Raw genomic sequence first — 27,437 nt, forward strand, 5'->3', positions numbered from 1 at the left:
TTCTATTAAACGCTGCAGTGTCCCCGAGTTCAGTTCTTAGACTTCTTTCTTCCCGCTTGCACTTGCAGCAGCTTCAAGTCACATCACCAGCGACATCCAATTTATTAGTGAATTCTAGAGTGTCGCAGCCAGTCCCTACTCAAGTTCTCCGCTGAGCTATCTGTTAGTTCTCCTCTTCCCTCTGCTACTACCTGCTGCTCCATTTTTCCCCGTCACAAAAAATGACAAACTCTTCTTTTTCTTGTTACGTAGGCCCAGAATTTGGGGATCGTTCTGCATCTAAACTACCAGTGAATTCTTCTGCCGTTGCCTGTGATACGTCCCCCACCCAGACACACCTCCTCCTCTGAGCATTTGCACTCGCTCTTCCCTCCACCTGGAACGTTTCCTCCAGGCGCCCGTGTGGTTTCCTGCCTCAGTCCTTGAGGTCTCTGTTCAAAAATCATCTTATGAGAGAAGCCTCCCTCAGTGATCATACGGAAAACAACCCCTCCTCCGCTACCTCTGTTCCCCTCATCTTACCCCGTCCAATTTACTTCACAGCGAGTGTCCCTGCTTTACACGAGCACCTGCGTGTATATTACATGTATGTGTGTGACGTGAGTTCACTGATGTCTTTCTTCCTTTCGGAACATACACTCCACATGAGTAGGGACCATTTTGTTCAGTGTTTTATTTCTCTCCCGAGCCTAAAACGATGCCTCATACATAGTAGGCACTCAAATGTATCTGCAGAATTCTATGTTATATTTCTACTTTTATCTATGACCGCTGCTTTAAGAAAATATTGAAGATTATATAAATATTTTTTAGGTAAAAAAAAAAGTAAATGACAATTCTATTCAGCTGAAAACTATGTAACTTTGACTTTTTAAAGAGCCCTCCATTAATAAATTCCAAGAACTGTTTACAAATACATAACTTTTTCATAATTTTAATTGAATTTTCCTTATTATCTGATCGAAGTTAGCAATTTTGTATATAGATTAGATAACTGATAGTTACTAATTTTTCGTAGTATCGTTTTGTTATAGAAAGATGAAATTAGTGACGAAAGGAATATTTTAAAATGTTTTGCTTACGGAAGACTTTATCGTCATTCTATTTAGTTACTTAAATATCCTTCGAGACTATATGTGTGTAATTCATTTCATTGTGGTTAAATAGACGCATTTGAATACGTAAGTGTGTATAGTGTATCTCCTAATGTGATGATCAGTAATTTCTTTCTCGTGAGTAATTTGTTTTTAATATTCCTCCATGAGACGTGTTTTCTTTATACCCTTCTCTCTTTAATATGTAACAGATTCTTACCATTTCCTCTCTTATTACTATCTTTTCACCTTTTTTTTTTTTTTTTTTTTTCCTATCTGTGTCAGAATTTTTAAGGGGGCCTGAGATAGCTTTGCTCCGTAAGCGCCTGCAACAACTGAGGCTTAAGAGGGCCGAACAGCAGAGGCAGCAAGAGCTGGCTGCGCGCGCCCAGCAGCCTCCTTCCGGTCAGTCTTCTCACGAGGGCTCTTCCCAGGACCCTCGTGCCTCAGGTTATTAACGTCAAGTGTCCTCGAGCGGCTGGTAGAGTTGGTGTCTTAACACTGCTGCTGTGTAACAAGACGCTGCCCTGCCCTTCAGAAAGAGCTGATGGCGCTTACGGCTTCTCCCCGCCTTTGTCGCATCCGGCGCTCCCCGTCGCGGCTAGAGGAACACGGGCGGCAGCGGTGTTGGCCGGAGAGCTGAACGTAGAATAATCCGTTATTTGGTTTGTGACATTTCTGCAAAGGGGCAGATGTTTATTACTTGTACGCTAATGAGCTACTTTCTAATAACCTAGTGAATTCAGAGCCTGCTTTGGCATTTCTATTGAAATTTCATACGTGCTGAAATGATACCTGTGTTTATTGGCCCCTAGCCCTTCCTCTTCTTCTTCTGTTGTTTCTCCTTTGAACATTAGCCAGTATTCCTGGGAAGGTAGTAGTGCTAGATTTTAGAATTACGGTGTCGTTTGGCCAGCTAGCCTGCTGACTCAGTCATCCTCTTCTGTGATTATTTGCAAGTTTTCAGTATCTGCCTACTTATTCCTTGTGTACGTGATCAACTCTCTGATATATAGGACAACAAAAATACTCTACAGTCTCCTGCCAGAATAGTCTTATGCTATGAAACTCATGGGAGTTTATGACCGTGATAATCCGTGCCACTCTCTCTTTCTTTGAGCATTTTAATGGCCCAGTTCTCTCATGGCCAGGAAGCTCACGATAGTCCACAAATGTTTGTGGGAAGAATTATATAACATAAAGCAGTTTGCCAATTTAATTCTTTCAAGATGGATGATAGGTATTATATATCCTGTCCTAGAGGTGCTACGTAGTAGGTGCTGTGCAAATCTTTGTTTAGGAACTGGAGTGTGTCCAGGGTCTCCCACAAATGAGATTATGATACTTTGATGTACTACTTTGTTTTGCCACCCTGCAGAGGTGGGGTATTCATTACTTTGAGAACTCTGATTTAATTACTTGGAATTCATTTATATATTGGTAGAACTTAGCAACCTCCACTTTATAAATAGCTGTTCTACCGTGTGCTGATAACAGAAGCACATTATATAATACCATGGTGAAATAAAATATATTTAAATGACTGTAATATAGGTGTGATGTTTGGAACAGATTCCGAGCCTCATTTTTAATTGAGTGTTATCAGCCAAGGAAAGACGTCTCTGACCATTTTTTTTTTCCTGTACTTAAAACTGACTGGAAAGCTTGATTAAATGACAGTCATGACATTTAAGAATGAGACATTTTGCTATGATTTTGTGCTGTGCATAAAACTCTAGCCGAAGTGTTTCAAAAGTAAAAATTTTGCAACATAAAAACCAATAAGGAAGTTAAAGTGTTCCTACACATATTTAAATATTTTTAAAATACTGAAATTTAGCAGGTGACAAACCAAATATTAAAGTGAGTTTGAGTATAAAATAAAACTGTCTACATTAGCAGAAAAGAAATGTACATTGTAGACATTAGAACAATATTTTTAGACTCATCCTTTCATATCTAGCTTACCAGTTTGAATTGAAACAGATTTTTTTTACAAACAGTAAGCTTTAGAGTGATTATGTAGTCTCTGAAATAAGATGCTATTTTACCAACTCTGAAATTTCTTATTAAATAGTATTTAGTTTGGTAATCAGTCTATTTGTGGTAATCTTTAAAAAGTAGACACGTTGCCCATTTTGAGGTTGAGAAATGTGTTATCTTTACTTTGTTGTGTTTTGTTGAGTTTTTTTTTTTTTTTATGTTTATTTTTGGGAGACAGAGAGAGAGAGAGAGAGAGTGCATGCACGAGTGGAGGGGCGGGCAGAGAGAGAGGGAGACAGAATCTGAAGTAGGCTCCATGCTGCCAGCACAAAAGCCCGATGTGGGGCTCGAACCCACCAACCGTGAGATCATGACCTGCGCTGAAGTTGGATGCTCAATCAACCTAGCCACCCAGGCCCCTCTACTTTGTTTTTTAACACCCTGTTGGGCCCTGAGGCTGTCTTACATGGTCAATATTAGAGACCCTTAGGGCTAAACAGTCAGTGTGTATTGTTCCCTTCACCATAAGGTAAAATACTTCCTCTGTATCACATGCTTTTTTTTTTTAAGTTTATTTATTTATTTTGAGAGACACAGCATGAGCGGGGGAGGGTTAGAAAGAGAGAGGGAGAGAGGATCCCAAGTAGGCTCTGTGCTGTCAGTGCAGAGTCCGATGTGGGGCTCGAACTCATGAAACCGCAAGATCATGACCTGAGCCGAAACCAAGACTTGGACGCTTAACCAGCTAAGCCACCCAGGCGTCCCTCATCTGCTTTTAACATAGCATTCATACGAGACATCTTAGACCCTAATAAGTCTAATCTTGACATGCCCTGTGTTTATTTGATAATACTACTTTTACTCTGTCCTCACATGTCATAAGAACACTATTTGGTAATTAAATAAGGAAAAGTTAAATAATGCATAGTTTGTTACAGAGGATGACTAATAAAAATCTGTATATTCTGTCCATGTAGTACATTTTTGATGTGAGGAAAAATGAATAAACTTAATACAGAATTCATCTTTTTAGAACACACAAATTATAAAAATACAGAATAGGAATTCAATTTATGAAATTCAACAAGGAGGTAGATTTTATTTGAATGACAGTTATTTTATTTTATTTTAAATAATTTTATTCATTTTTTTTTTTAATTTTTTTTTTCAACGTTTTTTATTTATTTTTGGGACAGAGAGAGGCAGAGCATGAACGGGGGAGGGGCAGAGAGAGAGGGAGACACAGAATCGGAAACAGGCTCCAGGCTCCGAGCCATCAGCCCAGAGCCTGACTCGGGGCTCGAACCCACGGACCTCGAGATCGTGACCTGGCTGAAGTCGGACGCTTAACCGGCTGCGCCACCCAGGCGCTCCTAATTTTATTCATTTTTGAGACACACACACACACACACACACACACACACACACACACACTGTGAAGCAGGGGTGGAGCAGAGAGAGAGGGAAGCACAGAATCCGAAGCAGGCTCCAGGCTCCAGGGACCAAGCTGTCAGCACAGAGCCCAAATTCATGGGGCTCCAATTCACGAACTGTGAGATCATGACCTGAGCCTAAGTCAGAAGCTTAACCGACTGAGCCACCCAGGCGCCCCTTGAATAGCAATTATTAAAACATGTTCTTAAACTTAATGATTAGGTACAATATTGTCTGTGTATTGTGGACATTAATTGATCCATCATAGCTAATTTCTAAAAATTTCATTTTTCAAAGTCAGAATATATTACTTTAAAATATGTTTATTTTTCTAAACTAAAAAGTGCCTTTTATTTCCTAGGCTTTTAAAAAATACATCATAACTTATTTCTAGGCTTTGAGTGATTTTTTTTTTTTTTTTCAATCATAAAGAGGTGAATTTGCCTTCATCAGATTACTGGTGCGATTCTTGTCCTGGCCTTATGACTAGATGAGCTCGGACTGATCATTTGGCTGCTTTGTGTCTCAGTTTCCCAATTACTGATTTATTTAGATAGTGTGGCCTGCCGTAATTTCCAGAGATGCCATAAGTATGGGGTAGACAATGTGGCGTAACATGTTTGCATTCCTAAGTAGAGCAGTACACATAATAATGGGCTGTCCTAATTGCCATATCTTCCACTTACCGCCTCAAAGTTACCGCCTGTCACAGCCATGCACAGTTGACGGCATTCAGGGTTTTGAATGAGCTCTAAAGACGAATGCCCTAGACAGCTACGGCAGAGGCAGTCAGCGGATTGCTGATTTTCAACCCGACTCTTTTTTTCCATTTCAGGTCCTTTGAAGTCATGGGTTGCTGGCTCCTGCTCAGAGTGACAACACCCTGTGGAGTCTGCTGTACTGGCTCGACCACCACAGAGCCCCACTGGAGCATGGAGCCAGCCTAGAGGGGGTCAGGTAGGAACTGTTTTTTCACTTTATGGCACGGTTTTGCTGATTGGCAAAGAAAAAAAGTAATTCTTATACCCCAAGAGGGTATACAGTATTGGTGATTATTTTTGAAAAAGGGCTTTTCAAAACTGAGCCATATTGGAAAAAATCAGCACTTACCCGATCCTGTGCAAGCAGGCTCTACACAACATCTAGTCCCCACTGTCCGTGACAACAGTCACGTGTAGCACTTCTCAGATGGATGCATTTGATCCTTGTTTTACTGTTTATAGCATAAGCTGTAGTTAGTAACTCAGATATGATGTCAGTCTCGTTCTGTAAGCATCCGTGGCTACATTGAATGACAGAATCTGGGCACACCAGTGATGAGCGTCTTAGAACTTCAGTCATGGGAACACGTTCCATATTTTTCAGAACAGCTTCCTATCGTTATTTTTCATTCAGTATCGTGTTTCTGAACAAGAGGCAAGTAATAGTAACATTAATTGACCCTTTCCTATGTGCTATCTAAGTAGTTTACATGGATCATCTCATTAAGTCTTCGTAAGAATAGTATGTGGTAGATACTGTGATTATTCCCGTTTTACAGATGGAGAAACTGAGACATAGAGACGTTAAATGACTTGTCCAGGGTTACGGTATTACTGAGTGGAAAAGCCAAAATTGAACCCAGAAGGCTGGCTGGCTCAGAGGGTAGAGCATGCGACTCTTGATCTTGGAGTCTTGAGTTCGAGCCCCATGTTGGGTTTGGAGCTACTTAAAAATAAAATAAAAACCTTATTAAAAGACTATAATTCCTTATTTTTGTCTACACTGGAGAAAATTCTGATGTCAAGGGGCTAAAGAGTTTTTTCGAGACCAAAACACAAATTTTTTGGAAATACACAGAAATTGGCCATGAGACACCTTGAGCTCAGCACTGAATGAGTTTAGCCTAAAGCTTATCTCTACCTTAAAACTAATAATTCTAAACACTTGCAATAAGCGGACCAACCATATTGCATTTTGTAATAAATTATTATGAGACCATATGATCTGATTTTTTTTTTTTAAAGTTTATCTTAGAGCAAGCACGCAATGGGAGGGTCAGAAGGAGAGACGGGGAGGGGGGCGGGGGGAGAGAGAGAGAATCCTAAGCAGGTTCCACGCCATCAGCGCAGAGCCCGATGCGGGGCTCGAACTCACAAATTGTGAGATCATAACCTGAGCTAAAACCAAGAGTCAAATGCTTAACCGACTGAGCCACCCAGGCGCCCTAGTCTGATTTTTATTATGTAATGGGTGCTTTCTGGAAGATACTTATTTCACAGGCAAATGGGGTAGAACGTGCAAACACACTGACACAATCAGCATTGAACTAATTTTATTGTGTTAATATTTGGAAGTACTTCTGTAAGTTAGAAGTTATGGGTACTGTATTTATGAATATCTAGTGGTATGGAAACCTGTCACTTCACATGTTTATGTGCCAGGAAAATAATCCTTCCAAAAAACAGCTGCATGGTGCCCAAGATTGAAAATAGAACAAAGCAATGGTCAAGAAGGATTTCTTCTTAAAGATTGGTTTTTCAAGACGGAAGGAACAACAAATAATTCCCCAGCTACGTACAGTATTGTGACAGATATAAAACCAGTGAGGAAACCCTTTTCATTTAATACTATTTTAATGTAAACTTTTTAAATACCTTAAATCATTAAAGAGATTGAAAATATATAATTTTGAGGAGATAATAGCATTCTAGATCTTTCATTAATGGGTTTTTTAGAGACATACTCTTTCCTAAATTTTTATCTATAAAATTAAATAAGATGGTCTTTATTTCATAAGATTTGTACATTCCATAATGTTTGTGGAAAAATTTAATATTTGAAAAAAAGATTACCTAGAGAGTTGATAGTTTTCTGAGTGCTCTTAGTTATAAATGAAAGTACAGTGAAATGTAGAACAAACACAAATATAACAAAAAATATTTCATGAAACGCTTTCTAGGAGGATTTTCTAATACTTACTTCACTGTGATTCAAATTTTTGTTCAGTTTTTCTTTACTTTAAGGAATACAATTTTGGTCTTCTAAAAACCATCTTATCTGTTCTTGAAAAACAACATAGGTAGGAATGTTGTATCTATCCCTGAAATGGATAAATGAGAAGAAACTGTAGAAAGGAAAGCAAAGCATGGAGAGATTCAGGAACTGATTGAAATCCTATCATTTCTTCTTTCTTTTTTGTGTTGTGCAGATTTGTTGAACTGAATGTTCTGATGAAGAGGTGATAAGTAAGGATAAGCCAAAGCTATCATTCAGATGATGATCATGCGTTATCCAAATCTAGTAATTCAAAAGTCTCTGAGCAAACGTATCAGAAGGTAGACGATTTAAAGTTGATAGAAGTGGTCCTAGTGCCAAGATTTAGACTGTTAAATGTACAAATTGAAGCAACCAGGATATACTGAAAAACTTCTTAGCTATTAAGTTAAGGACACTCTCAACTCAAGATATTTTATCTACTTTTGGGGAATAAAATGCCATTATGAATAGAAACCGGTGACTATCCAAAAGTGCAAGGTTTTTGTCTTGTTAACATTTGCTAAGTACTGGAACACAGGATATTAGAAACTAGGAATTAATCTTACATTCTGGGGGGAGCTGTGCTTATTATCCACATATTCTAGCCCCATTGGGACACTGGAACCCAAGCCAGGACTTAGTAGTCACCTCCTATTCCCTGGTGCCTTGCTTAAGTTACTAGGTCCCTAGGATGGCCAGGAAGAAAGAAGCTTAGATCTAAAAATGTCACACGGCTAATTATTGTCAGAACCAGGTTTAGAATCAAAACTCACTAACTCCAAACCAGTGCTCTTTCCATTTTATCATGCTGCCTTTTCCAAACAATAGAACCCATTTATAGAACAAATTCTTACACAGAAACTCAGAGCATCAAAAGGATGAAAAATTAAATGTTTTATTTGAAGCCGGGGTGGAAAGCATGAAGCCCAGACTGGGAGGCCTATTCCTTTCCTCTCTTTTCCTTTTCCCACCAGGCCCCTAAAAACTAAGGCTTCAACAGACCACAGTTTTAATATGCACAACATATCTTAGAGTTTTTAAAATTATCTGTGTTTCTGTCATGGCGATTACTTCGTTGAAGTTTTCTCTTACAAACCATTTTCTTTGTCTCACGTCTTCACTTGAGCTCCTGTTTCAGCTCAAGGTGCAATACCCACCGTCTAGCAGAGTGTAGTGAGCATCTCATTTCATGCTTTGAATCCTCCAGTCCAGAACGAAAGCCATCTGTAAGGGGCCAGAGAGGGGTTTAAGAAGGGGGAGGAGTCTTCCGTCTAGTGAAAGAGATAACTCTAGTTCTGTTTTATCTACCTTGTACCTTGTGCCTGTGCTAAGTGAATTTGACAAAAGGTATATGCATGGAAGCGGAAGAATATTTTCTCAGCTCATTCTTAGTTTGCTAAGTGCTTGCGTGGAATAACCTGTCTGAAGCACATGGCCCCGCTTACTCACTGCTTGGGAAATATACCACGGTACTTACTTCTGTTCTCTGCCCTTATACATTTGTTTCTTAAGCTTAGAGTTGATCATGACATTGCTGTGCAGTTTTCTGCTGCTTACTTTTAAGTTGAAATCTCATTTTTGTTTCAGATTCTCCTTCTTCTGTGGTTAACAAACAGCTCGGATCCATGTCACTTGACGAGCAGCAGGGTGCGTGCAACAGGAGATGCGCTATGCCCATCCACCCATAGTTTTATTGCGATGCATAAACCAAGCTCTCTCTCTCTCACTTTTTCGTAGCATTTCGTTTTGATTATGGTCTAACAGTCAGTATTTTGTGGGCTAAATTGCCCTACGTGGTATTGTGCATAAAGGTCCTCCTTGGCCTGTGCGGATTATTTTCTACGTAAACTCAGTTTATTTCTACCTTTGGCCCCTTATGCCATCTTTAAATTCTCTTTTTATAACAATATTGTAATGGATATAAGCTATATCTACCTTGAAAAGCCGAGGTGTCATAAAACTGTGTAGAACTGTGGGGTGAGCTTACCATATTACCTAGTGGCTGACCCAGAAAAGGGTATTTGAACATACTAATATTCTGTATTACCAAATGGCTATGGTAATATGTCACTTACCAGTGGTCAGACTACTGATAGCTTTAACTGTAAGGAATACAATTATGATCTCATTCTGTAGGGAAAATAGTGTCCACAGGTACTTGGCACGTGTGAAGTAGGACAGTGTAACATCAGCTTGAAAGCTCTGAGCACAGCCTGATGAGCCAGGTGACTTATTTTTTTCAAGCTTTATTACTAGCACATCAATCAAGGACAGCACAGAGATGGATTGGTAGAGGAAGACGTTCTGACCATGAGAAGGGGAAGCTGAAAAGAAGGATGGAAAGAGAAAGACTCTAAAAACGAAACAAACAGGCCGTTCAGAATTAGGGAAAGCAACTTTACTGTTGTACCTCCGAATTCCCTGGGTTATTCTAAACGTATTGTGATGCAGCTGGTAGAAACCAGTGATGTGAAGTTGTCCGGGATAACTTAAATAATACTTTTCTCTAAGAAGACAGATGCATCATCTCTCTACTATATTTTATAAATATGTTTCCAAAAAAATTGGGAAAAAATAACTTAGCTCTAAGGCCATAAGCTATTAGTTGGCTGAAAGTTGACACGTATAGGGTGCCTCATTTGCCAATGGTATTTGGGAACTTCAATATTATTGAAGTACCTGTTTAGTGTGAAACAGATCTGATTTTAGCAGTCTTCCTGGAGACATATTCAGAAACTAATTTTAAAACAAATTATTTCTGATCTTAAATTATTCTTTTGAGACCTGAGATGACCACTATTGCTGTGGGTGTTTCTGTTCTTGAGACTGCATGAATGATGAATGAGTTGGTAAATGAAATTTGAGAACTAAGAAATTAAGCATGTTTTGTCTGTATGCATTTATTGTAAAGGTATTAACAGTGAAGAATAATTCCCTTAAGGTAAAGTCCAATTATATCACCATGTTATACTATATTGTACTACTGTTTAAAACTGCTCTCTGATCAAAAATCTTTTTTGTAAGGATATATGAATGCAAATAGTGTATCACTACCAGATAGTTGTGGCCAGATTCATATTCTGTTAATCACATAGAGTAATTTCCATAGATTATATTGAATATTTTATTCAGTTAAATTGGTACTTAATTTACATATGATATGGAATATGGCAGAAAGAGACCAAGAAAGGATAACTCGCAGATTTTTGGCATCAATGCCTGGGTGAATGATGATGCCACTTAACTAAGGTAGATTAGTCTTGAGGCAGAAATCAAGAGGTTCTTTGTTTTTTGGCCATGTCAACTATGATATGCCTGTTAGTCATATAAGGAGAGGTGTTATATAAAAGGGCAAATACTGAGTAGGTTTGGCAGAAGCTATATCGTATTAGACTATCATCAATGAACTGTGTAATTAGAAACGTTCTAATGATGAACAGTATATCCAAATGAATTAAACCCTGAGCTTTTTTTTTTTTTTTTCACATGCCTTTTTGTTTAGCAGGATTACATCCTTTTTTTTTTTTAGGTTTATTTATTTATTTTTGAGAGAGAGAATGCGGGAGGGGGGAAGGGGCAGAGAGAGAGAGGGAGAGAGAATCCCAAGCAGGCTCCGTGCTGTCAGCATGGACGCGGGGCTTGATCTCCCGAACCGTGAGATCATGACCTGAGCCGAAATCGAGTCAGACACTTAACCGACCGAGCCACCTAAGGGCCCCAGGATTACGTCATTTAAAAAGTACTGGGGACTTCTACATTACAGCCTTATACTACCTAAAAATAACTTCTGTAAACATTAAGAGAAACTGCCCACCACGATCTTTCTCATCTGGACTAATACGATAACCTCTCAGCTGGGTTCCTCACACCCACTCAGGCTGCAGCCTCTTCCCAGCAACAGCCAGAGTCAACTTTTAAAAACAAATCTAATCATGTCCTTCATCTACCTAAAACTTTTTAATTGTGTCCCTTTGCCCTTCAAAACAACCCAAGTCCATACCGTGGACTTGACCCGGCCCCTGTCTGCCCAAACTTATCTCAGGCCACCCTTCTCTCACTTACTAAGCTTTTGACAGATAGGTCTGCTTTTAGTTCTCCTAGCACTCTCTACTCCTTTCCCTCTCAAAACTCTTATGTATGCTATTTCCTCTACCAAAAGTCCTTTTCTCCTACAGCAGCTTTCTACCCATCAAATCTCAGAAATTCCTTTCTTAAAAATAATACGACATTTTAATTTGAAGTAATTCTCCCCTCTTACTCTCTTTGTGACCTGTTTTCCTTCATTGCATTTGTCACAATTTGTAATCATACAGTTTGAGGATTTGTTTCATCCCTGTGTTCTCTAAATGTTGTTTTCATCGACTCTAATACACTATGATACAGATATGCCTAATACCATATCTGTTATACAGTAAACAATAAATATCTGCTTAAATGAGTGAGTTAAATGGCTTTATTAAGTAGTGGGATGCCTTAGGAGAAGCAGAACCAGATTTATGTATTGGAAAGATGATTTTGGCACGATTATAGATGGTTGATTGGAAGGGGTTAAGATTGAAAACTGCAAGACCATGTAAGGGGCTGTTGTAATAGTCCAGGTGAGAGACGCTCTGGGGTCCAATCTAAGGTAATTAGAGGTAGGAAATGAGAAAAATGGACAGATTCTGTCAATATTTGAGAGACAGAATTGATGGCACCTTGAGACTGAGTGGTTAAAAATGAATGAGAGAACCATATCCAGGTATCTTGATAGGATAATGGAGAGCGATACCATCAGCCAAGATGGGGATTTCCGGAGAAACGGCTGGTTATAGGGGGAGAAGATACATGAGATTTTCTTGATATGTTTAAGTACACTGAGCTATCCAAATTGAGAAATCTTACGGACAGATAGATGGATATATGTGTCTGGGAGTCACTGGAGAGGTCTGAGGGGGAGATAAAAATTAGGAATCATCAGTTTACAGATAGCAGTTGAAACCATGGTAGTAGATGAGACTGTTGAGGAAACGAGGGTAAAGTGAAAAGGGGAGAGTGTACCCTGCGGAGCAAGCAGAGGAGAGGGTTCGGCCAAGGAGACCGGAAAGGAATGAGCAGAGGAACTGGCAGGGCAGAAAGGATGCCGAGTTGGGGGGGTTGGGGGGGGGGGAAGCCAAGTTCGAAGAGGAACTGCCCAGCAGTGACCTGTGAAGCGACGATGTCACGTCCGACAAAGACTGAGGAATGGTTTTGGGCTTTGGTCAGAGGCCGCTTACCCGTTGTTGCCGTGGCCTGGCAGTTTGAGTGGCGCGGTGGGGGCAGAAGCCAGACAGCAGTGGTTTGAGGAGAACGATTTTCTTTTGGAGGCGGAAACGTTAGCACGTAGATGACTCTTTCCATAAGCTCATTTAAGAATGAAAAGGTAGAGGAAAGGTAATGTCTGGGAGAGGGGTTGTAGTTTCCAAATGGAGCACGTTGATAAAATAAGAAAGAATCTTTGTCCGAGAGGTTAAAGGTGTAGGGAATAGTTGATGTCCCCTTAATGCTATTATTTCACGTTTTAATCTCTGTCAAGATTCTTGTGTTCCACTTTACCCTGTAGAACGGGAAAAGTAAAGTTCACAGGTTTTCTTTCTGAATATATCTCTAAGGATTATTTAATTATGTTTCAAGTTTCTTATTCATACTTTTAAAGAGACACTGTTACATTTTTTTAATTGATAATTCAGTTTCATACTTATTTGACAATGTTCATCTTACAAGCCCTGAGGTACTTTCACATTATTGTTTGATATCCCACCGTAGTCCATAGATTTCTTTATTTGAGGGGATTACCAAGGATAAGAATGCTCCTAATAAAAATTTAAAAATTGGGGTGCCTGACTGGCTCAGTCAGTAGAGCATGGGACTCTTGATGTGGGGGTACTGAGTTTGAGCCCCATGTTGGATAGAGATTACTTAAAATCTTAAAAAAAATTTTTTTTAATTGTAGTGGATTTGCTTCACTAAAAGACTTTTTTTTTCTTTCAGTGTTTATGTACACATTATTGCATTGGTTGGTCAGTCACTGTTTTTGTTTATCTTGAATTTTTGACAGAAGCACATTTTTTAAATAAAAATATATTTAGTCTAAACCTTCAGAGTGCTCAATGCAAGCTGCCTGGTTGCTGGTTGCCTCAATAGTTCTTTTCTTTTATCAAAATATTTTCCTAAGAAACAAAATGTCAAGGAAATAAGTGTACAACATGCATATTGTTTTTATCCTATCGTAAAATACTTTCCAATATCTTGCAAATAGAGGGCTTTGTACACACATTGACAGCCTCTCTGTGCTAATTAGAAACTCCTTTTGAGTAAGCACAATGATACCTGTGCTTTGTGTTTAGTTTGAACAGCGTTTTAATGAGTAGTTCTGGTGTTTCTTTTCATTTATATCCTTAATTATGTAATGCCTACTGTATTATAAGGAAAATAATCCTCTTCTGGCATATATTTCTCATCCCTACTTACATTATTAAAAGTAACACATTATTTTCTGTTAAAAATATTTAGGCCAGTGATTTCCCCCTATTAAAACAATGGAAGAAACCTATGACCTTAACTTTTAATTTTTGACGGAGTGTAAGAAAATTGTTCTGCCTGGGTTTTAAAGTTTGGCCGTGACTAAAGCAAGTTGCTGTATATCCATTACAGTGATAATCATCCGGGAAGTTGATAATGCTGTTGCGTTTGAAACTTAGGCCCGTGGGCGATTGTGCACCTGCCAGACACCAATTTGTAGCTTTAGAAATACAAATTTTAACTCTCCACTGTGTATATGCACAAAAGCAGACTTCTTTCGATGTCCATAAGACGTTCACTTAGCGGATGAGGCTTGTGGGTTACCAGGAACCAGTGAAACAGCTCTGACTGACTCCACTAGGGTAGATGGGAAATGGGAAAATGGGACCTGTCAGGCCTTCCCTTAAGGTCATACGCTGTCACCAAATTACAATTTCATTTTAGTAATTTCATGACAGTATTACTTCAAGTAGTATTTTAGATCTCCATTAAATGTACTTTGACAGTTCTAATTTTTGTTAAATAAATATCTAACTGTTGAAGCCTGCTGCAGTAATGGGAAGTACAAATTCAGTATTCATCATACTGGAGTATATTTGTAAATACTGTATCTTAAATTCTAAAAAAAAAAATGTTAGTGAACTTAGAGTTCATTTTAGATTTTTTATATTCCAAAAAATTAATGATCACTTCGTTGCTTAGAAGGGAGCAGTCTCCCTTTCCCCAACTATTAAGTCTAGATTCTTCGTGCTAGTGATACATTTGTTCTTTTGAAAGTTAAACCCTATTTCATTTTGAGCATATTGTGTATGCTCACTCGTTCTCCTCTCCTGCTAACGAAATCAGTATCTGTCTGTATATCCAGTTAAATTGTTTTCTAACTCAGAACTGTGTATGATAAAAATAACTGACATTTATTGAGTTTTTAGTGTGTGACTGGCATTGTGTTAAGAATTTTACATGCACTATCTCATGTGTTCTTACACAACAAGTACTAATATTATTTACTGATGAAGAAACCAAGACTCCCAAGAAATCTAGAAGGACAAGTGAAATAAGTGATGGAGCCATATTTGTATGTCTGTGTCATTAATTCAACTCATATTTAATTATCTGTTTACTTGGGGCAAGCACTGGGCTCACACTAGGATGCATGCTCCCTGTGCTGGGAACATAGTGTTGATTAGCAATAACAGTGTTAATAATCATAATAGAGTTGGTTAACCGTAATAATAGCAATAGCAGACACACTTGCATTGCATATTCTTTGTGGCAGACATTACTTTGAGCAATTTTTATTTGTTCATTTACTTAATCCATACCACGACCTTATACCATAGGTACTGTTACGCTCATTTTCCAGATGAGGAAACTGAGGCACAGGGAGATTAAGAAACTTGTGTGAGGTTACCCACTGTAAGTGTGCCTTAGTGTTATAAATGTGATCCAGACCGAAGCCTGACTCTGCCATCTGTGATCATAACTACTGTGCTTTGCCTCATCTAACAGTAAAGACAGATGATGAAAAGATAACTCGAAGTGTGGTGAGTGTTATAAAAAGAGGAAATAACAGGGTTCATTGGGGAACACGTAAGAGTGAGTCTTCACGTCTTCTGGCAGGGGGCTAAATACGGCATCCGTGAGGACGAGATACTTCAGCTGAGGTCTGAAAGAGGAGTATGAGTAAATTAGGTGAAGGGGAGTGAGTACAGGCAAGCAGGAACAGCATATGCAGAGGCTCCGAGATAGTCACGTTAGCATGACATGAGCGTCCCACTGTGGCTGCAGTGTTCCTTGGCTTCAAGAGATGGGTGGGGCCCAGATTGAGAAGGACCTTTGGGAAGTTTAAGGTTTGGGATTTTATTTTAAGAACAGCAGGAAGCTAAGGAAGGATTTAAAATAGAGAGTATGGACTGATCCATCTGGTTTGTCCAGAATAGAGTGTGGAGATTTGACTAGAGACAGAATCACTTAGGAAGTTCTCCTGGTACTAACATTTTGACCCGATTGATGATAGAAGTCTGGGGAGAAAATGAAGAGACTGAAGAAATATTTAGGCTATAGAATAAACAGGATTTGATAATAGTTGAATGAGGCAGGAGATTGAGGAGGAGTCCAGAGTATAAGCTGCAGTAACCACTTTAGAATTTCTCTGTGGGGGTGGTTTAGTAATGGCAAGCTGGTTGGAGGGACCAGGATGAGAGTATGTGTCTTCACATATTTGTGGTTGTTTGGGGGAGTTACTGATGGAGATTAACAGATGACATTTCTGGCTGCTGTAAGGCTAACTCCCAAGTTTCGATTGAGCACAGTTAAGTGGGTAGACACATTCTTAAATAGGCAACCCTGGAAAAGGAATAAGGTATGGGAGGGGATGCGTAGAAGGAGGTGGGATCGCAGACTTGCTTTTGAATATGTCGATTTTTGAGTTTTCCATGTGGGAGACCCACGTCTGTTGGAAAAGGCCGTTGGGCAGTTGATTGCATGGATATGGGGCTTAGAAAAGGTGTTAGAGGGTCGCCTGGCTGGCTCAGTGAGTAGAGCATGTGACTCTTGGCCTCGGGGTCGTGAGTTGAAGCCCCACATTGGGCCTGAAACCTACTTAAAAAAAAAAAAAAAAGAAAAGAAACCCTTTTTTTTAAAAAAAGGAGGAAAAGATGTCAGAGCTAGAGAAATAAATGGGGAATTTTCTGCATATAGATAATAATTGAAGCCATAGAAGTAGATGAATTGACAAAGATGAATATAAAACGTGAAGGGAGAAAATTCAGTATCTAAAACATCTCAGGAAAAAAAATCAGAAAAATTGCAGAATTAAAGATTTTGCTAGAGGAGATACAAGAGATGAAGAAGGAACCAGAGAGGTCAGAGGTAGAGTAGACCACCAGTACAGTGTCGTGAGATTGAGAGAAGAGAAATTCTCAGATACAGGAGAGCTGTGTATCTGAGTGCTGCTGATAGGTCAAGTAAATGGTTTCCAGAAATTCTCCACTAAATTAATCCGTGTGGAGGAGATTGATCAAATTAGAGCAGTTTCACAGGCTGGTAGAGACAGAGGCCACGGTAGACCAGGGGGTGAAGAAATGGAGATGAGAAATAAGAAAAGCATTTCAAAAACATTTTTGTAATGTTTGTTTGTTTATTTTGAGAAAGAGAGAGACCAGGGAGGGGCAGAGAGAGAAAGAATCCCAAGCAGGCTCTGCACAGAGCCTGCCAATGCGGGGCTTCGAACTCACAAACCTTTGAGATCATGACCTGGGCCGAAATCAAGCACTGACTGAGCCACCAAGGTGCCCCAAGAAAAGCATTTCAAGACAATAAGCAAGGAAGACAGTAGCTGGAGGGGAAAATGGTTAAAGAGAGTGTTCTTCTGAGCTGTCTGCCTCGTTTGTTCATTTTCACCTGGAAGTCACATATTGATCTGTTTTGTGTGACAGGCAGGTTTGGATTTTTTAAGAGAGAATATTCCCGGGGAAACAGAAAAGAGAGATACTGAGTAAGGATTTGGGGAGGGTTCTTGTGCCACATGGCGTGGGCATCTTTACCTGTTTCCTTCCTGTGTGTTCTCCTCAAGACTGAATGTGAAATAGGAATAGGGACTCTTACGAACAGAGAGCTATAAGGCTCACGGTCTGCAGCAGGGGAAAGAGAGCCTAGGTAGCTGCTGCATTTCAGCCCAGAAATTGTAAACGTCGCTGGGAATATGAAACCAGGCACAGTCTGAACCTACATGTATCCAAACTCCTGTTTAGATTCAATTTGCATTTCTGTGTTATGTCAGGAAAAAAGTTCTTGGATTAAAATTAGTATAATTGATGTAGAGGTTGAGTTTTGATTGTCAGGGAGATATTTTGACTAGAATATTATTTCCAAAAGATTTTACAGAAGCGATTTCCTAAGAATTACCAGTTTTAAAGTTGTGCTTTCTTTGGTTTTGGCTTCCAGAACATCATTTATGTATGTAAAGTCAGAACGCACTAGTGAGAACACTTATTTTTAGAATAAAATGCCTTGCCCCACAGTCATCTGTGCGGTAGATAGGTGTTTTCTGTGAAGAATCTACTCCTAAAAGCAGTTTCTCCACTTTGAATCAGAATATGCCTTCTTATGCAAATGATTGGAAGAACTGGATATCCAGTAGTCTGCAGAAAAATTACAGATTCCTGACCTATAAAATGGAAGTGTTTCAAATTGTTCTAAAAATTATATTTGAGAAATTTGCCTTCTCTTCTGTGCAAGTCAAGTAAGTTGGGAGCAAAATTTGAGAAGGTAGCTGAACCTTATTGATGTGTCTACATTTTTTTCAGAGAATTTCACCATATGTTTTGCTTCCTTTTAGATTTATTTATCTTTTTAATTTTTTTAACATTTGACTTAATGGAATGAGAAGTGGCAAGAAGTTGATTGCAGGGGCGCCTGGGTGGCTCAGTGAGTTGAGTGTCCAAGTTCAACTCAGGTCATGATCTCACAGTTCATGAGTTTGAGCCCCGTATCGGGCTCTGTGCTGTCATCGCGGAGCCTGGAGCCTGCTTCTAGTTCTGTGTCTCCTTCTCTCTCTCCCCCTCGCCTGCTCACGCTCTGTTTCTCTCTCTCTCAAAAACAAGTAAACATCAAAAAAAAAATTTTTTTTTAGTTCATTGCATAATAGAAAATACTTTTCATAAAGAATATACTATTTCTGTATTATCCACCGCTTACCTAAGCTACTCTGGGGATTAATGTATGATCGTACAGTTACGAGAGTGACGCAGGAGCAGAGAAATGTTGGGCATAATGATTCTAAACAAATTTTTGTGGCCATATCCTCATTAATTATCTTAATTTTGATTACTCTTTAAATTTACATATAGGATAGGTCTCCAGGGATATCCTAGCTGAAAGTTCAAACATCTGTATCAGTATTTAGATGATCTATAAACCTAATTACCAAGATAGCCTATTTTGTGCTACTGTCAGCACACTTAATTTTTGGCATGACTCTGAGCCTGTGTTTTTAGAACCACAGAGGAATATAATTTCATGATGTCAATGCACAGATGAAATGGTTTGAGTACATGTGTGTTACCAAAACAAAATTGTGGTTCATATCTGAAAGGCTCGGAAGGTATCTAATTAAATAAAATTCAGAGAAGTTGCTTTCAAATTATATTCCAGACCATTCTAAAGTTTTTTTCTGAGTCACTATACTAACCTGAAAGGGCTCTTATAACATGTCTGGAGAGGATCTTTAAAATTGGCTCTCCAGAATTTCACGTTATTGACTATTCACTGGTAACCTCGAAAATGAAGTCTTTTACAGTATGTGGTCTTGATTTTTATGTGGTTATTATTGTGCTTTTGAAACGTGTGTTTTTAAAACAGGTGGTAGTTTGCCTTTTTAGCACTGCAAGCTGCTGTCGCCAGTTTTTAATAATTATTCTTAAGTAAGCAATATAAAATAGCCATCTCTAACTTCAGCAGTGTTGAACAAATTGAAAGTGATTTTTCCCCCACTACACTGCCCTTGTGCTGAGAGCACACAGTTTAATTAATTTTATTCTCCTATAATGTTTTTAGGAGAAAGAGAAATAGTCCAGTCTCTAAGCACCCTAACCAGAAGATACAGCATAATTTTCCAGTACTCTGAGGCCAAAGTGACAATTTGGGTTACCAGAACCGTGATCAGTTACATTAATATTGCTGAAATGGATTACACATCATTTCTGAGAAATAGTACCACGAACAATTGGTATTTCTAAACTAAAATATTTAAGCAGTCTTATTTTCTATTTTGTATTCAAGTTACTTCCAAGACAGCATAGTCAGTAGGAACTCCATGTAGAAGGAAGCCTAGATGGCGAGAGAAAAAAAATCTAGCTCAGAATCACCTGTTTCACCATCTGTAAAGTGGAGGTTTAATACAGGACACACCTGTCTCCTGGGACATAGTAATGCTTAAGAAATTCTTGTTATTATTATGATGGTGCTTTTTATATATAGTCATTTGTTTAGGTGAAGTTCTAACCACAAGGGCTCTTAGATTAAAACTTTTACTTGTTAAGCAAAAAATATCTTAGTTACATATTTCTGTCTGTTGTGTGAAGTTTTGAATAATACAGTTTTAATTATATATACATATATACATATATATTTCAGTGTTTATTTTTGAGAGAGAGAAGGAGAAAGCAGAGAAGGGGCAGAGAGAGAGAAAATGAGAACCCCAAGCAGGCTCTGTACTGTCAGCACAGAGCCCAATGTGGGGCTCGAACTCATGAACTGTGAGATTATGACCTGAGCCAAGATCAAGAATCTGACGCCCTGAATAATAAAGTTTTTAGATTGTGTTTGCCGATATAAATGGTTACAAATATTTTTTCAAATAGAGTAAAAATAAGACATTTAATTTCTTAGTTTTTTAAAGTGGGTTTTTCTCAGACATTTGTAGCTTAAAATACATATTGTATCAGAAAAGAATTGTGAATTCACTAGTAAGCCAGGGATCTACATTTCTGAGAAAATTCAACCTGGTAGGATGTAGATGATCAAGAAGAGGAGTATTAAAGTAGGAAAAGATTGGAACAAGCCAGGAAATGAATCCTAAACTGTGGGTAGATACTCTTATTAATGCCTTAGTTATGCATTGGGTGGTGTTTCTGCCAGAAGCACTCGTTATTTACATGCAGTCTGTAAGGAGTTAACTAGACTGAGGGGTCTGAAGTTTGTGTAGCTAACAGAAGAATGCATTCTGTTTATAGAGCGGTGACCCAATTTTACCCCAGGCTGGTGAGTTCATTAACAATCTCAGTGAACAAATTCTGTCAATGATAGTCATTTTATAAATTAAATGAATACCACTGTGTCTTACGTGACTTACAATATGTAGACTGTATTCATGAGAGATTAAATAATAACTTATGGTGGTAGACACCGTAAGGAAGATGGTTTAATTAATATTATCTTAGGAAGCTTCTTGCTTTGCGGGGGTGGGGTGCTGCAATTTAAATAAGATATTTTCCACACCATTCTGACCTCTGGACAGAGGTTGTATTCCTGCAGTTACAGAGTGCAAGTCTCTATAGCTGTCTCTTTAGTTTTATACAAAAGGAAATTTTTGATACAGCGTATAAATGGCTTCTTACAACTTATGTTGCTATAAGTGAGGTGGATGTAAGAAATTCAGTCCTGTAATTCTCTCACCCCTTTTGTTTTCTATCCCTTCTTTACTTTTAACAGAAAAATAAATAGGGGTGCCTGGGTGGCTCAGTCGGTTAAGCGTCTGACTTTGGCTCAGGTCATGATCTCACGGTTCATGAGTTGGAGCCCCGCGTTGGGCTCTGTGCTGACAGCTCAGAGCCTGGAGCCTGCTTTGGATTCTGTGTCTCCTTCTCTCTCTGCCCCTCCACAACTTGTGCTCTGTCTCTCTATGTCTCTCAAAAAATTAATTACAAAAAAATTTTTTTAAGAAAAATAAATAGCAAAGCACTTTATAAAGTGTTGTGACAGATAATAAAGGAACCAGCCCAGCTCTGCCTCTTAGTTTCCTGGATCATTCAATCTTGCAGCTATCTGTCCTCATCAAGGATTATGATGGTGATTTGGGCAGCAGTGGGCCAAAAATTTCAGCAACTAAGAATAAGGGAAATTTAATTTCAGTAAGAATAAGGGAAAACTATGTGTGGACAAATGCCTACCAGCAAATTTCTCAAAGTTGGTCAAGGGTAGGACGGATGTTTTAAAAGTCCCATTCTTAATAATTTTATGTAAGCTAAACATCTGTTAATTCAGTTATTTTCTTGGAATACCATTTGATGAAATACCTCCTTTGAAACACTGAATGTAATACTGAATCTTTGAAAGTTGTATTGGATTGTTAATTTATTCCCAGTGGCTATGGCAATGACATAGTCATAACAGTAGTACAGAAACAAAGTGTTTTTACCATTTGGGAAGCCAGCTTTATAATTTACTGACACTGTTATTTTCAAATAGCAATTAGTATTACAGGAGAGGATTTCTCAGGAGTTAGAAGTGAAGACCCAAGAACTGAAAGCCCTGAGTTTTATTACCAGCTTGATTTCTCATCCCTAGGAGAGAATCCTTTTCCCTTCTACTATAGTTCTCCATTGGAAATCTTGTTAATTGCCATTTCATAGGATAAAAGTTAGAGCAGAGGTTCTGTCGGATTCTCTTTTAACAAGCGCTCTAGCGTCTTCAAGAGGAATACAGAAAGATAGAAGTCTTTCACTGCAGTATAAAATGAATGTGATAACCAAAGGGCCTGAATAATATTGGTTTTATGAAGTTGTTACTGCTTTTGTTATTTTCCAAGACAGAAGGCTTACTATTAGTAACGTATCAGTTCTTAAACTGATAGCAAGAAAACAGTTATATCACAGAAGAGTTTTCTTTCTGCAAGCAACTGGCAGAAATGTTACATGTTTGATTATATAGCAGTTTGTATTTTCTATGTATGCTAATGTTCCCTCAAGCTATTAATCATCATAAAAAGAAAAAAATTTTAAGCTTTATTTAATTTGGTGTTTGACGATCCATGTACTCTTTTGGGGAGGTGGGGAAGGATAACTTTGGGGTGGTCTATATCAATTTGTGTAGAATTTCTTGATTTTATTTGCCATTTTACAAAGATTTAATATGTTGAGATAGATAATGTATCATGGACATCCCCTATAGATTCTTAAGGTGAAATTACGATTTCCGTAGTTTAGAAAACAAATTCCTGAGATTAGTCAGGAGAGGAAGAGGAAATATACCAAAACATATGATCTTATAGCAAAGAGAGTTTTAGAAATATCAAAAGCATATTAAATTTTCTTTTCCTCCCCTCCCAATAGAGTGCAGGCTATAATCCCTTGCTAGATTATAAATCTGTGAATTTGAAAGAACAGAAAAAATTTGATAGCCTTTAGTTGCAGCAGAGTTTTTACTGAACAGCTGCTTTCAGAGGCCTGGCATCTTGCTTCTCAGTGCTTCTGAAGGAGCCAACGTTAGTTTATCGTGATGCTCTAGCAACTAAAGAATGAAGTCGTGAGCATTCCATGACATGAAAGGACCAGTTTATAACATATCTCATTGCTTGTTAATATTCTTTGATTTCCTAATGACTAAATATGACTCTCAAATGTGTGTGATTTCCATCTGAATTGAAGGGAGTCATGTCCACAAAAGTAGAATTTGATGCAGTGCCACTTTGAGGTAGTGTTTCTATAACACTTGCTTTTGAACTTTAAGTGAGAACCGTAACAGATGTGAGAAAGAACTATGACAAGGACAGCCTAATTTAAGTTTTATAAATTTTAGGAAATGTCATCTTTTTATTGGTTTCAGAGACTTTTTCAAATGTTTTAAACACAATTTTCAGATAACAATAATGAAAAGCTGAGCCCCAAACCAGGGACAGGTGAACCAGTTTTAAGTTTGCACTACAGCACAGAAGGAACAACTACAAGCACAATAAAACTGAACTTTACAGATGAATGGTAAGTTAATATTTTTGTAAAGCTGTTCTTAGCCATTTTGTAGGATTGTATTAGATACTATTTTTAGCACTTCGTCATCTTTGTGTTTTGTTTAGTTGTAATGCATTGGTTCTCCAACTTAGGGTGGGTGGTTCAGATCGCTTAGAGAGGTTGTTAAAACACAGATTACTGGGCCCCACTCTCAGTTAAGTTTGAGGTGGGATCAGACAGTTTGCATTTCTAAAAATTTCCCAGGTGATGCTGATGGTGTTGGTCCTGGAATATTTCTTCTGATAGAAAATGCAAAAGATAGAAAAATAAATAATCACCAATAGACCATTAGTGCAAAAAAAATAAACCTAACACTTTGGAGTTTTTTTTCAGTCTTGGTCCTTTGCGTAGGTGTGTGTGTCCACACACATATGTACATATATGTATGCATGTGTGATTTGGGGGTTGCGTTTTAAAGTTAATTTGAATCATACTGTACATATTCTGTTCTCTCCTGCATTTATTTGGCTTAGCTCCATAATAAATATTCCCACATTTCTACTTAGTTTTCGTAAATCTGAAAACTGTAATATTCCAGAGTTTACCTAACCGTTTTTCTTTAATCAGGCAGTGAATTTACCTTTCTTTTTTTTATAATGAATATCTTTGTTTACAAGCTTTTTCCTATCTTTAAGAGTGATTTGAGATGTATTTTTAGAAGTCAACTCTAAGTCAAAAGATATTGCCAAATTATTTTCAAAGGACTCTTCTGTCATTACGTTTCTCCCAGCAGCATATGAAAGTTCACATTTTGCTGCCCCGAGGCCAGTGTTCAATAGCAATTTATTTTTAATTTGTATATTTGATTTTAAAATAATTGTCATTTTTATTTAATTGATTACTGGTAAGGTTGAACTCTATTTGATGGCTATCAGGTTCTCTTTAATGACATTTCTGGTTATATTTATGGCTCACTAATCTAGTTAAATCTTATGTCTTAAAAACAGGTTATGTGAGCTTCTTATATTCTTTTAGTCTGTCTCATGCCTTTTGCTTGAGATAGTATCCAAAATTTTGTATTTAAATTTATTACCATTTCTATATTAATATGATTTAACATATCAATAATATAATATTTCTTAATATATAATTACATAGTAATATAATTATATGATTAATGTATAGTAATTATATTAATCATTTATAACCAATATATTAATTATTTTGTATAATTGATATTATATTAACATATTCCACTGTTTATTATTATATATTATATGCTCATATAATATATACATAACATATAGCTATACATTGTTTATTAATATATAATTATATGTTGATATGTGATTTTACTTATTTATTTATTCCAGTTCACTGGTTTCCATTTGTGTTTATGTGTCTATGTATTTACATTAAAATCTTTAAGTAGTATTTTCAGATATTACTGAAATCCTTCTGTGTTCCAGAGACTATTCTAGACACTGGGAATACATCAGGGGAAAAAAAAAACTGACAAAAAAATCCCTCCCTATTGGAACTTATATTCTAGATGGGGGAGACAGACAATAAATAGAGCAAATAAATGAATTGTATAGTATGTTAGAGAATACTAAGTGCTGTGGAAGAAAATATAGCAGGTAAGGATGATTGGGAGACCTCGGGTAAGGGTAGGCATCATTGAGTAGATGGCATTTGGACAAAAACTTAAAGGGTAAGAAGGAGTGAGCCATGCATACATCTGGAGGAAGAGCATTGTAGGCAGAGAGAAAGCCAGTCCAAAGGCTCTGACGCAGGAACAGACCACGAATGTTCAAGGGTCTTTAAGAAAACCACTGTAGCTGAAGTGGAGGACCAAAGGAGAAAGTAGTAGCAAAGAAGGTCAGCCCAGGTAAGCGAGGAGCATATTTAAAAGGATAAAGGATGTCTCTGATTGCCGAGTAGAGAATAGGCCCTAGGTGGAAGCCAGGTGGCCAGTTAAAAGACTAACAGTAAGAAAGGTGAGAGGCACCTGTGTCTTGGACCAGGATGAGAGCAGGATTCTAGATATATATTTGAAGGTGCAGTCAGTAGAATTTCTAACTTCTTTATGAGTCTTAGTGTTGGAACTCAACTTTTTATAATCATGATCTCTGTGGCCCTTTTTCTTAATATGTAATTGAAGATCATACAAGATTGTTATGCTTTATGTCTTTCTTGTTCTAGTCTCATGTTTCTGTACCGAAAAGGCGGATTTTTTATAAAGAATCTCATCTGAGCATTTTTTTAGCAAAGATCCTTAGTCCCACTCTTCTTTTGAATGCTACTTTTTCTTCTCTAAAAACTGACCATGAAATTCTCTCATTCACTAGTTTCTTATTTCTTTATCAGAAAGTAATTAGTTTTTTTCCTGATCATGAAAGAAAAAAGAAAAAAATTATAAAAAGAAAACTCAAAATGTATGCAGTCTTTTTCATCTCTTTTTCATATGCCAGTATGGGGTCTTGCTTTTATTTTAGTTTCTTTGATGACAGATAAGGCAATAGAGCACACTGACTAAGAGCTTAGACCTTAAACTTGACAAGCTGTTGAACTTCTCTGAATCTCAGTTTTTTCATCTGAAAACAGGCATATCTACTAAGAACCTACTTTAGAGGTTTGTTGGGAAGATTTAACGAGATCACACAGAAAAAGCAGATAGTACTTGGCACGTTGCCTAGCACATGACAGGCCCGGGTGCTGGGTCTGTAGTTCCCTTCTTTGTAAATTGGCCTTTCCTAGCCTTTGCCCGTTTTTCTACTACAGTGTTCATATCTTTTTCTTACCGTTTATAAAACTATTTACCTATTTATTATAGAATTGAATGAGGATGATACCATTTGTCTTTCATTTGTTGCAAATATTTTTCCCAGTTTGTTGTCTGTCTTTCAGTTTACTTATGGCAGTTTTGCTTTATGGTTCCAGCCTGTGAGCTCATGCTTAGAAAAGCCTGTCCTTCCCAGGATTAGGGGGAAAGTTTCTTCTTATTTTCCTCTTATCATTTCTGTGATTTTCATATCAGAAATATGTGCTTAATTCCTCTTCAACTTATTCTGCCATAAAGTATGACATAGAGCTATAGCTTGATTTTTCCACATGACTCTTCCTTTGTCCTGTTACATTGATTGAGCAATTTATGCTTTTTTCTGTGATTTAAAATGCCATATTAACATATGCTAAACATGTTTACTTGGTTACATTGTCTTTTCCACTAATGGCTCTGTTTTCCTACATCAGTATCATAATGTTTCAATTCTCATAACTATAATACACTGAGCATTTTATTTATGCCTGTATCATAGCTTTCTCAATGGGGAAAAAAAGATTTATATATCACATTGGCTTCTCTTTACCAAAATTGCTATATATTTCTTTCCGGTTAAAAAGAAATAACATGCTCATTGCAAAAAAAAAAAAAAAAAGTCAGAATCTAGAGAAAAGTGTGAAAAAAAATCACTTGCAATAATCCTACTGAGATGACACTTAACATTGGTACGTATCCTTTCTGAAATTTTTTTCTGCATATATACCCATGTAGATATGCATTCTTCCTAAAAATAGCATATTATACATGGGTACCCTTTTAAAAAAATCAAATTGACTTCTGCAAGTAGCCTGAAGGGGGTTTTATAAAATCTTGGCAAAAAGTCCATGACAATTTGCATTGTCTATTGAGTCATTGCTATTTGTCTGTTATTAACAGGTTTTAAGTGACTTGTAACTCTCAGGGTTTGTTTTTTTTTTCTTGTTCACATTTATTCTAAATCTAAGAAATTATTACATTTCTCTGAATTTAATTTTAATCCTAGATTGTTTTACATTTTCCTCTATTTTCTTTCCCATCTAATCCCCACCTTACACATATGCCATGATTTATCACAGAACATTCATTGAAAATTATTTA

At 37.6% G+C, this 27,437-nt stretch overlaps 1 protein-coding gene across 6 annotated transcripts in view; it reads left to right on the top strand.

The window, feature by feature from the left end:
- The window catches only part of DCAF6 (DDB1 and CUL4 associated factor 6), a 133,639-nt gene that overhangs the window by 68,188 nt on the left and 38,014 nt on the right, over window positions 1–27,437 (top strand). For 3 of the 6 annotated variants that reach the window (XM_042976198.1, XM_042976200.1, XM_042976202.1), the window contains exons 11-12: window positions 9,117–9,176; window positions 23,428–23,545. In XM_042976198.1, coding sequence (XP_042832132.1) covers window positions 9,117–9,176; window positions 23,428–23,545 — 178 coding nt within the window. Of the gene's footprint in view, window positions 1–1,379; window positions 1,545–9,116; window positions 9,177–23,427; window positions 23,546–27,437 lie in introns of all 6 variants that reach the window. The other 3 variants (XM_042976199.1, XM_042976201.1, XM_042976203.1) reach the window with 2 other exon arrangements.

This window comes from Panthera tigris, chromosome F3 (genome assembly GCF_018350195.1).
Source record: "Panthera tigris isolate Pti1 chromosome F3, P.tigris_Pti1_mat1.1, whole genome shotgun sequence".
Lineage (NCBI taxonomy): Eukaryota > Metazoa > Chordata > Mammalia > Carnivora > Felidae > Panthera > Panthera tigris.